General features: G+C 51.6%; 1 protein-coding gene across 4 annotated transcripts in view; it reads right to left on the reverse strand.

Annotated features, from left to right (window-relative positions):
* Positions 1-12,134, reverse strand: part of VWF (von Willebrand factor) — a 156,082-nt gene that overhangs the window by 15,383 nt on the left and 128,565 nt on the right. For all 4 annotated transcript variants that reach the window (XM_036865019.1, XM_036865018.1, XM_036865020.1 and 1 more), the window contains 6 exons: positions 11,872-11,974; positions 11,434-11,508; positions 8,606-8,710; positions 7,237-7,442; positions 6,223-6,372; positions 799-909 (listed from right to left, as the gene is read on the reverse strand). In XM_036865019.1, the coding sequence (XP_036720914.1) occupies positions 799-909; positions 6,223-6,372; positions 7,237-7,442; positions 8,606-8,710; positions 11,434-11,508; positions 11,872-11,974 (750 nt within the window). The remainder of the gene's footprint in view (positions 1-798; positions 910-6,222; positions 6,373-7,236; positions 7,443-8,605; positions 8,711-11,433; positions 11,509-11,871; positions 11,975-12,134) is intronic.

Consider the following 12,134-nt stretch of genomic DNA (forward strand, 5'->3'; position numbering starts at 1 on the left):
CTTAGCACCCCTCCACTTCATCCTTACCAATCAGAGTAAAAGGACTGTTAGCATCCTAGCATCTGGGCTAAGACCGACTCCCGGGGAGGGATCCTCTGTGCTTCAGAAAATGGCTTTATGAGCATCCAGAGTCAGAGTGAGAGCCTCTGGGCCACGAAGGAGAAGCTACCCTGCTCTGCTTCAGGGGAGGGGATCTGGGGGTGGGGGGCTGGGCAGGAGAAGACAAGGGTGGGGAGATGGGGGCTGCCAACACGCTCAGGGGCTACAGCCAGAGCTGCAGAAGGGGGCTCGGGGGCCCTGGGAACAGAAATGTAGTTTGCTTCTCTGGGTTACATATTTCTCCAACAGAAACCAGTGAAACGGTCAGAGGACGCCGCCTGGGCCGGTGTGGCATGAGCAGTATTTGCCGCCTGTGCGGCGTGGCAGGGTGCCAGGCCCAGAACACAGCCCTGCACCACCCATCAGGGGAAGCAGGTCCTCAGCTTCACAGGTTAAACAGGAGAACATGACCCCCACCCTCAGGCGTTCACAGAACTCAGAGGGAGGGAACTGGGCTTCTCCCAAAATCCACACCATGGGAGGTCTGGGGCAACTTTAACTAGTTCCCTGGGAGCAAGGTAATCCCAGCCGACATCTGGATAAACCAACAGCCGCATTAAACTCTCTGTGGGGCAAGCAAAAGGCAGGGAATGAGCTTCTACTCTACGGACGAAACCAAGGGCAGCACTGGACCCCAGATGGACGAGCGGGCTGGTGAGGCCCCCGCCCTCCTTCCCACCCACCCTGGCCCAGACCTACACTCTTCCAGTAGGACTGGGAGTCTCCCCGAGGGGAGCCGGTCACCACCTCGCAGGCCGACGGCAGGCACGTTCCACAGCACTCGCCTTCGTGCAGAACGTAAGTGAAGCCCTGAAAACACACAAAGGGCGGGGCGTCAGCACAGGCCGGCAGCAAAGACACGGGCGTTCTGGTCCACTCGGCAGGTGTACGGAGCCCTGGGGCTTGCAGGCGGACAGCTGGACCGGATGTTTTCATCTCTGCCCTCGACCAGCCCCTCGGTCATGCTACGTGGTCAGGAAGCATCACCCACTGAGTCACTATGGGTCTTACACCAGCCGAAGAGACACAACCCTGCCCTCTGCAAACTTCTGCTTAAGAAGAGCCGGTCCATGGGAGTATTAAAGATGCTCAGAGTTCACTCAGAAGCAGCCAGCTGCCCTGATGTTTATCACGGCCCAAATCTAGGGCCCCCCACTGACTGGGGGAGAACATTCCAGAAGCCTGGAGTCCCGGCTCTGCCCTAACAGGGCTAATTACCTGCACAACATGAGTGCCCTGACCCCAGGACCTCTCAGCAATGTGCAGAGCTGTGGGCTTCCCCAGGTAGTCACTTGACATTTACCTAGCAGTTTATGGGGCACAGAGAGACGAGACCCACTTTCCCCAGAAAGCCTGCCAGGGAGGCCAGCATCCTGCAAGTCTGAAGTCCGCCAGCCCACCCCTCCTCTTGGAGGTCCTCCAATCTGGCCAAAGCATCGGGAACTTGGGTTGAAACCCTCCAATGAAAACTCTGAAGCGATGTACAAAGAACAGACAAAACAATGACGCGTGAGGCTGTCCCAGGGGCCGAGGGGCAAGAACCCGGGCCTGCGCAACATCTCGGAGAGAAGGACGAGCTGCAGCCGCAGCCGTGCGTGCGGGATGGGGGTGGGTACCACACCCGCTCGGCTCCCCAAGAGCACTCACAAGCAGGGCCCAGTCAGAGCACGCACTCAACGCTCGGTATCACCCCAGGTGGTGCCTCTCCCGGGGGACCGCGAGGACCCCAGAGCCCTGGCTCAACTTGCAGCATCTCCATGGGACCTACTTACACCCCGACCTGCGTCACAGCGGCGCCCAGTGAACTGTCCTCAGTCCCTGATCAGCGGAGATCTAGTTAGTTATTGTGCACCTGTGATGTACTAGGTGCTCTGGAGGCGCCAACAAATTAGGATGATACACTCGACACGCCCTCCGCTACAAGGCAGGATACACAAAATGGCACAAAAGAAACAGACACGAGGGAGCCTAGAACAGAGACGTCGATGCCTTCAGGGATCTAGAGTCACTCTTGGGCACCCTCCTCAGGGTGCTGAGTGGTCTGGATTTGTGCGTACTCTATGTTTTCTGCTGCCTCCACCCGCCACGGGCAAATACACTGCGGGTTATGGATGACCCAGGCTGGATGCCTGGTTCCCACAGCCCTACCTGCTTCTCATGCTCAGGTGCTCCCGGCCACGCCCCCAGGTTCTGGGGCTGCCGACTGTGCAAGATTCCCCTCCACAGTTTCCTCCTGCACAACCAGGGCTCATCCTGTATTTTCTTCTCTGTTTCTTTTCCCGTACTCCTCCAAACCCTCTAGCTTATATCTGTCCAAAATAGACATCTCAGACCTTTCTCCCTACCCTCTTCTCTATCCTGTTTTCACTGGTTTCCCAATTAAGAGTGGAACTGAGTAGGTCTGATATCCACCCAAGCTGGAAACAGACGCCACTGGAAAATAACTTCCTCACTGATTTAACAGCATAATTGCCACAGCTGAGGTGGAGGTGGAGGCCTGGAGCGCTGGCCCCTGTCTCTTGGCCGGGTCGTTCTGGCCCTCACACCGCCCGTGTTGCCAGCTGTACCAGCCTAAGAGCAGGGGCCCCGGCCTAGGAGTCCGGACACGCACGTGTCTGCTGGCTTCAGATGAGCCTCAGTGCAGTGGCCAACTTCATTCCCTGTGCTGTTCCTCTGCTTTCTAACAAGTGGGAAGAACAGCCCTGCCTCCTCTTCCTTCTGGAGGGGTATCACGAGGATGAATAAAACATAATGGACTGCATGTAGTCGCTCAGAACACAGTTCCTGAAGCTACAATTTAGTCTGACTCTGGGGGTCTAAGGGTCATAAGCCTTCAAAGAAAAACTCCTCTGAGGTTTATACAAAGGAGCAGGAATTCCTCTTGCTGTCAACGTGGAAGCAAGGCCATAGCACACCTATGAAATTCTTTGGGACACCAGCAATGCCCTTTGCTTATCTTACATCACGTTTCTGATGTGACGCGTAGAGGATTAATTATGGAGATGGTAGGGGAAAGCGTATTTCTGCAGACAGTGGCTTAAAAAGGAAGAATCAGAGGGTGATGGCGGTAGTGTTCTTTTTTTTTTTTTTTTTTTTTGTCACAGCCTAGACAGCAAATGAATTCAGGTAAGTGAGTCTAAATGCCTCTGGAGTCTGACCAGAGCTGATACTCCCCTATTCCGAAGAATGAAGCCTGAGGCCATTCACTGAAGCTCCCACTTCAACACACAATACAGACCAAAGCCCAGCCTCCCCTCAGCTGTAAGTAAACCTCAATGCTTCCTTCTCCTCCCAGAAGGTGTGAACATTCTGTCTCTAAGACAGGCCACTCGCCACCCTAGAGCCATCATCCGGTCGAGAGTTCTGGACGTGGTGCCCCCTGCACTCATTCCTGCCCTCGGGACCCACCACCTTCCTGAACCACCTCCAGCGCCTTGGCCTCTAGACAGCCAGGTTCACACCCCGTGCCCTGCGCTCTCCCCAGCAGCTGACGGACCAGAGTGGGGACTGGACAGAGGACCCAGTCCATGGGCCGAGCTGAGCCCATCCATTTTCTTCTTGAGAAATTCATCTCTGGAGCACACAGATTGAACAGGTCTGACTGGACAGGGTGAACCCTGGACCTGAAAAGCCACCCTGAGTTGAAGCCAGGTTCCATAAAGCCACGTGCAAATGAAGCTTCTGAGAAAGCGGAACGTCCTCCCAGGCCCGCAGTGAGGAACCGGACGGATGGGCAGAGAGAAGTGGAGACAGGGGCTCAGGGGACAAACGGAGAGAAAAGTGGTACAACCACGGAGCCCACCTGCATGCCCTGCACTTTGTTTCTGAGTGATCCCTGGCTTTCCTGTAAATCCCCTTTTTATTTTTTATTTATTTTTTAAATTTATTTATTTATTTTATTTTTGGCTGCTTTGGGTCTTCGTTGCGGCGTGCGGGCTTCTCTTGTTGCGGAGCACGGGCGCTAGGTGCACGGGCTTCAGTAGTTGTGGCGCACAGGCTCAGTAGTTGTGGCTCGTGGGCTCTGGAGTGCAGGCTCAGTAGTTGTGGTGCATGGCTTAGTTGCTCCGTGGCATGTGGGATCTTCCCAGACCAGGGCTCGAACCCGTGTCCCCTGCGTTGGCAGATGGATTCTTTTTTTTTAATTAACTAATTAATTAATTAATTAATTAATTATTTATGGCTGTGTTGGGTCTTCGTTTCTGTGCGAGGGCTTTCTCTAGTTGCGGCAAGCGGGGGCCACTCTTCATCGCGGTGCGCGGGCCTCTCACTGTCACGGCCTCTCTTGTTGCGGAGCACAGGCTCCAGACGCGCAGGCTCAGTAATTGTGGCTCACGGGCCTAGTTGCTCCGCAGCATGTGGGATCTTCCCAGACCAGGGCTCGAACCCGTGTCCCCTGCACTGGCAGGCAGACTCCCAACCACTGCGCCACCAGGGAAGCCCACAGGTGGATTCTTAACCACTGCGCCACCGGGGAAGTCCTCCCCCCTCTTTTTATTTTAGCTAGCTTGAGTGGATTCCATTCTTTGCAATCAAAACCCCCTACCAAAACACAAAACATATTGGGTGCCAATTTTATGAAAACAACCTCTACACAGCACTCTCTTTAGTTGACAGCAAGTCGTTTCCACTGCCTCCCATGGCCTGTGGGAGGAGATGGACACCGATGGGTTTCCAGAGCTTAGTGTTCCCCAGAGGCGCACCTGGATACCACGGCATCACCCTCTCCCAAGGGGGCCCGGCAGCCCCGCCCCCCCTCCGCATGAGCAAAGCAGGTAGAGCGCAGGTGAGCTGAACAGACCCCCCCATTTCCGGATTCACTCTCAGGCCCCCCCTCCGTCACCAAACCACACACACTTCCGGAAACAAGCACCAGGAGCCTGCTCTTCCCCGCTGCTACAAAAGCACCACTAGGCACGTGCACTTGCCTGCCCTGGCTCCTCTTCTTTTATCATTACTTTCTACTGATAACAGTGCAGTGATAATAGTCATGTAACTGGGCAGGACCCTATGGGGTCTTCCCGGGACAGGCCTCCCCCGTACCCTCTGCTTTAGTTCCTCTCTGAAGGACCTACGTAACAGTATTTGATGCACATTTCCTGAGTTGTTTTGCAGATGTGAAAACCCCCACCAAAGGGAAGATGTTGACTACCGGATGACCATGAGCGCGTAGCCCCAGGCCTCCTGGAGCCCAAAGACTGATCATGTGAACCCCTGTGACACCGCCCTGTTACCTCACCATCAGCCAGTCAGAGAACTGTGCACGGGCTGATCACAGACACTGCGACCCCCGCTCCCTCACCTGGCTTTTAAAAAGGCTTTGCTGAAAACCTTCAGAGAGCTCGGGGCTTCTTGGGGCATGAGCCACCCGTCCCCTTGCACGGCCCTGCAATAAACCTTTCTCTGCGTCAAACTCCGACATTTGGGTTTGGCCTCACAGTGCATCGGGCACGTGAACTTGCGCTAACAATAACAGCATTAAACCAGCTAACGGAATTGACCCCACCATTCCCCCGTGGACTGTGGTTCCCTTTTTCTAGAGTCTGATCAGTCTTCAATGTGCAAGAATAAAGCTCCCCAAGCACACAGGAGCCTTAGGGGCAGGCCTCCACAAGAAGAATTAAAAACTGGACTGGGGGTTTCAAACCCCCAAATTATACCTCAAATTATAAACATGGCTCAACTTCTGTACCTGAAATGATAAACCTAGTCTGAAAAATCACCAACCTGTGTAGAAACACTACAGTACACTGACACGGGGACCATCTCAGAAAATTCAGGACATATGTCTGTACTAGGTGTAGGCTAAGGAGATGTCTGAAAAGGGAAGAGATAGATAGGGAAACAAATCAAGCCCTGTTTTCTAGGCAATTAATCCACATCTCTGCTTAGACCAACTTCCCAGCCCTGTGGACTCAAGACCGCACAGCTGACATGACTATCAGCCAAGAACTGATCACAGAAGGATGACACAGCAATCCTTTCCTCATGCTTCTTTCCTTTACCCAGCCCCACTCCCCTCCTTGCCCCTCCCCTCTGGCATTGAACCAGAGGTTCCTAAAGCGGCTTTCTGGCCTATTCCTGGGACCCCCTCCCCTACTTCCCTCCCCTATTCCTCCCCCTTACCGGTCGGCAGCTGTCTCCACAGGGCTTCTGAGAGCACTGGGCCACACGCAGGCCCATCACGGCATCCTCCAGGTCGGTGCAGGTGCACACGTCACAGCCCTCCTCCCAGAACTGGCCCACGGGGTAGATGGTGCCTTGGTGGACACACACCTGTAGACACAAGGTTTCCGAGAGTGAATTGACTCAGTTCATCTAAACAAGAAGTGAGTAAGCATCTACGCCGTGTTGGAAGCTACTCACTCTAGGTGCTGAGACTACAGCAATAAATGAAAGCAACATAGTCTCTGCCCACACGAAGGGATGCTTACATAGTACAGTTTGCCCTCTTCCCTCCCCTGCCCACCTGCCTTAGGAAGGTCCACCCTGGGAGTGGCTCCTTTTGAGTCCTTCGAGGCCCTCAAGTGGGGATATAACACACTGGCCGCCTTGACCCACTATCAGTGCTGCCTTAACTGCATTTAACTCCTTCCTGTGTCACACGGAAAGCTGCACCCTAATTCTCAGACTGTGAAAAGGAATAAAGCAGATCTCCATATACTGACAGAGGATAATTCTACTATAAATTGTTAGATGAAAAAATACACATTCAAAACAGAATTTATAATATGCTACCCTTTCGGTGAGAAATAGGAAGCAATATAAATTTATAAAATTTGCTTATATTTTCAAAAAGAAAAATAGATGGATACACCAATGAAAATGATAAATTATGAAGGGAGAGAAGGAACAAGGTAGGGAAAGTGAGGGTAGAGGTAAGATTTCTGGGAGTGCATCTTGTTTTATAATTTAGGTTTTAGAATCATTCATGTGTTTAGAATCATCTATGGCACCCAGCCATGCTCAGGACATGGCAGCGTCTCTGTAAGTACCTCCCGAGCTAATTAGATTTAGGCTGAGATGGAAGGCTGATGCCCCTTCACTGGGCCACACAGCACTCGTGTGGGCAGGAAGGCAAGTCTTCCACAAGGAGCATGTGTCTGGCCACTGTCCCAGCTGGAGCCGAGCAGCCCCTACCTTATCAGGGAGGCAGGTGGTGGTGGTGCAGCCGCAGTCATTGGTGACGGTGGAGGCCAGGTACCCCAGTGGGCAGGTCACCGCCGAGCTGGTACAGTTGCAAACACACTTATACTCATCACAGCACTGGGTCTTCTGAAGGACTGGCATCCGGTGTGGGGGGCAGGAGGGCGGGGACCCCCTTGGGCATTCCTCCTTCCTGCAGGCTGAGGGGCAGCACGAGGTGATGCCCCGGTCCTGCCACACTGAGCGCTGCACTCAGCCTGGGTTCCTAAGCATTCAGCTACTATATAAGGTCCCAGGGAACTCTAGCCCCAGAACATTAAGTCAGAAACACACGTGAGCCCAGCTCAGGAGCTGAGGGATAGTCAACCATACCAAAAAGTGGTTAGTCTGCAGAAAAATAAGAACACTAACCCAAAGGAGAAATATGAAGCTATTTTAATGGAGAAGCTAAGGCTGCTGGGTGTCTACTCCACCACCTTCCCAGGCACATCTGGAAGGGGCGGGGTCCCTCCAGCTGCAGATACTCAGAGATGACTGGTGTAGAATCTCTAAGACCCAGAGAGCCCTGGGCACATAGGTACTGGTTAGCATTTTTATAAGCTGGTAGCTTATGAGATCCTATCCCCAACCTCAGTACCTGGAATAATAAATGACCTACAGTTTTAGGTCCTCCAACAATGACGAATGAAAAATGACAGCAATCTTGTCAAATCCACAATGCTCTTTAATCACTGCCAACTCCCATCCCATGCCTTTGCCCGTTCCCAGCTTCCTGCAGATACAATGTGTTCTCCCACACTCGAGGGCTTTCATCTCAGAACTCTAGTGAGATTCTCAGTCAACAGGACGAGAAGTGGGTATTGACTTAAAGTGGGTATTCTCAGTAACTAAATACAGAATTCAGCTTCTTGACATGTCCAGAAACTGTCTTTAGTCCAACCCTATGCTAAAATGGTAGCACTTAGAAATTAAATACATAAACATACAGAGGAAGAAAAATCTACAAATGTATTTGGGAATAAGATCCAGTGATTTGAACAAACCAAGGGTGCGCTCCTTCGCCCCCACGGCTTACGGGAGGGCGGGAGAGAATCAAGCTTAGGTCTGCAGGCGTCCTCATCTCAGGTCCAAATGCCACCTAATAAGCCCAAAAGGGGGTGCCTGCAGCTGTGTCCCACCCCGTTCCCCATCGTAGCCTGTGGCTGGGAGGAGTCTTAGGGGAGTCAGTCCACGTGTGACCTTGACCCCTCTGTTCTAGACACACCCCAAGCCCAGACTCAGCTCACTAGAACACAGGACGCCTTCCCAGACCAGGGGACAGTGACCGCACCGCCCTGTCCTCACCCACGGAGGGAGAACTTACAGCAAGTGAAGTTGGGTCTGCACTCGCCGGGGTTGGTCAGTGTAGGCTGGAGACCACCTTCGCAGTGAGGCACCGGGGGCAGGTCACAGCTCACCAGGTCACACACTGAGGGCCCAGAGAGAGACGTGCACTCAGAATTCAGCGAGGCTACTCTTGTGCTAGTGAATGGCTCCCTACACTACATTCCTACTCACGCAGACCTTTACTGTTTCACACACGCGATGATGGTGAGATGAAGGCAGAGCTAGAGATGGGGACAGAGGAAAAGATACAGGAAGATGAAAAGATAGGGGAAGAGATGGAGATAGAGATGGAGACAGAGGAAAAGATACAGGAAGATGAAAAGATAGGGGAAGAGATGGAGATAGAGATGGAGACAGAGGAAAAGATACAGGAAGATGAAAAGATAGGGGAAGAGATGGAGATAGAGATGGAGATAGAGGAAAAGATACAGGAAGATGAAAGATAGGGGAAGAGATGGAGATAGAGATGGAGATAGAGGAAAAGATACAGGAAGATGAAAAGATAGGGGAAGAGATGGAGATAGAGATGGAGATAGAGGAAAAGATACAGGAAGATGAAAAGATAGGGGAAGAGATGGAGATAGAGATGGAGATAGAGGAAAAGATACAGGAAGATGAAAAGATAGGGGAAGAGATGGAGATAGAGATGGAGACAGAGGAAAAGATACAGGAAGATGAAAAGATAGGGGAAGAGATGGAGATAGAGATGGAGACAGAGGAAAAGATACAGGAAGATGAAAAGATAGGGGAAGAGATGGAGATAGAGATGGAGATAGAAGAAAAGATACAGGAAGATGAAAAGATAGGGGAAGAGATGGAGATAGAGATGGAGACAGAGGAAAAGATACAGGAAGATGAAAAGATAGGGGAAGAGATGGAGATAGAGATGGAGATACACAGACAGGGAGGGGGCGGGGGGAGGTGATGATAGATACACAGACAGATAGATGATAAATAGATAGATAGATGATAGATACACAGATAGATACATAGATAGATAGGTAGAGAGATAGGAAGATAGATAGATAGATAATAGATGATAGATACACAGGGAGATGATAGATCAATCGATAGATGATAGATAGGTAGGTAATAGACAGATGATAGATACATAGATAGATGATAGATAAATAGCTAGACAGTAGATAGATAATAAAAAGATGATAGGTAGATAGATAGATAGATAGAAAGGTAGATAGCTAGATAGATAGATCCAAGCCATATGACAAACTCATGTTGATTACTCTTGTCATCTGCAGGGACTCCAGCTCTCGGCCAATCACTTGAACCCTCTAGACCGCAGGATCATCTTCTGTAAGGTGGGCACTCTACCTCACAGGGTCGGTCTACTGATGTCTTGAAATAATGAAGGCAAAGTGCCTGGCACGTTGGAGAAGCTTCAAAATGTCCATAAAATGAGGTCTTTGAATTAAATGACCCCCAGTTCCCTCCACTGTTAACATCCTAAGACCTATTTTTACTAAATTGTCCTCTAGTCAGATTCGCCCCTCACCCCCACCCCGCCACATAAGGCTTCTCTTTATCCCCGATAAATCGCATCAGCCTAAAGCAATGTCTCAGATGATTTCTTTTTTAGATCCTCGGACTGTCTTGATTTATCTGCTCTCCCTCAAAGGTTTCATCGCCTCAAACTTCACAAGCCTGTGCTTTATGTCTTCATCTGTATAATTAATAAACGCCTGGGACAGGACGGGGACAAGGCACTAGAGACTTCCTGCCGTGTTACTCAGAATTCCATCAGCTCTGGATTCATTTAATTATACCGTTATTCAGCCCATTATTCACAATGCAGGTTGCAAACCTATAATGAAACCCTTTGACAAATAAGGTGTTGAAGTCAAGGTGCCCATGTGTGGCCTTTTCTACAGTTACTCTGGCATAACTGGCTCTGCAGTAAATCCCTTGCACCTCCCCCACCAGTGATTACCCCATTCTTTTACTGTGTACAGCACAGCGATTCACAATTTTTAAAGGCTATACTCTGTTTATAGTTGTTATAAAATATTGGCTATATTCCCTGTGCTGTACAATATACCCTTGCAGCTTATTTTATACACAGTAGTTTGTACCTCTTACTCCCTTGGCCCTATATTGCTCCTCCCCCCTTCCCTCTCCCCACTGGTAACCACTAGTTTGTTCTCTATATCTGTGAGTCTGTTTCTTTTTTGTTATATTCACCAGTTTGTTGTACTTTTAGATTCCACATATAAGTGATATCATACAGCATTTGCCTTTCTCTGACTTATTTCACTAAGCATAATACCCTCCAAGTCCATCCATGTCGCTGCAAGCGGCAAAATCTTATTCCTTTTTATGCCTGAGTAGTATTCCATTGCATGTATGTACCACATCTTCTTTATCCATTCCTCTGTTTTGTGGGGGGTTTTTTCTATTTTTTGGCCACGCCACGCGGCACTCGGGATCTTAGTTCCCCAACAAGGGATCGAACCCATGCCCCCCACAATGGAAGCACGGAGTCTTAACCACTGGACCACCAGGGAATTCCCTATCCATTCATCTGTTGATGGTCACTTAGGTTGCTTCCATATCTTGGCTATTGTAAATAATGTTGCTGTGAACATTGCACCCCATTCTTTTTTAATGCTTTCAAAACTTACATTTAATAAGTCACGGCAGAATCTTTCTAGGAAAGAAATCCTACTTTCCAGAGGCTACTCTTTCCAGGTTTTGGAAAATCCACACCCTGCTCCTGACCACCTCGGCCCCCTCTCCCCGGGGCGGGGCTGGGGTTGGACCCCGAGAAATGCCACGGGTGACACATACCACACTCGTACTCGGGGCAGCACTGCTGCGAGCTCTGCCGGAGACGGGCCACCTCGCACGGGCCGCACGCAGGCGCTGGGGGAGAAGAGGCGGCAGAGGTCAGAGAAAGAGACAGCGGTACCCACTGCAGACTCTCGGCCGCGGGAACCAGCCAGGCCCACTGACGAATGAGTCTCCCGGTGTGTCCTGCTGTCCCCTCAGATGCGCCCTCGGGAGACCGAGGCTGAGGGCCAAGGAGGGGACAGCAGGGCAGGCGCGCGCACACACACACACACACCCTCCCCCGAGAGCTCCACCCCCGTGCAGAAAGGCGAGCCCAGCCTGGTGAGGCAAGGAGGGTGGGGCCGGCATGGGGAATCCACGTGTGGATCTGGTCCACCAGGTCTGAAGACAGGGTGGCCTTGGGGTCTGGAGGGAGCCCTTAGGGAGGGGCCTCACCTCTGGCTGTGGGGCAGGGCTGTGTCGTGCAGTTGACCTTCCGCCCGCTGAGGCACGTGCAGATCTGGCAGGGCTGGTGGTCTGGGACCCACGTTTCCAGAAGCTGAGGGAGAACGAGGTTCAGGGAGGGCCCAGGAGTTCATGGAAGTTGGGTCTCCCCACCCCTGGCTCGGTCTCCCTGGGGGACGCCCAGTGCCCAAGCCCCGCCTGGGTCAGAGTTGCGCAGATGAACCGAGACAAGCTGACAGATGCTGAGGATCCTG

This window comes from Balaenoptera musculus, chromosome 10, assembly GCF_009873245.2.
Source record: "Balaenoptera musculus isolate JJ_BM4_2016_0621 chromosome 10, mBalMus1.pri.v3, whole genome shotgun sequence".
NCBI classification, from domain to species: Eukaryota; Metazoa; Chordata; class Mammalia; order Artiodactyla; family Balaenopteridae; genus Balaenoptera; species Balaenoptera musculus.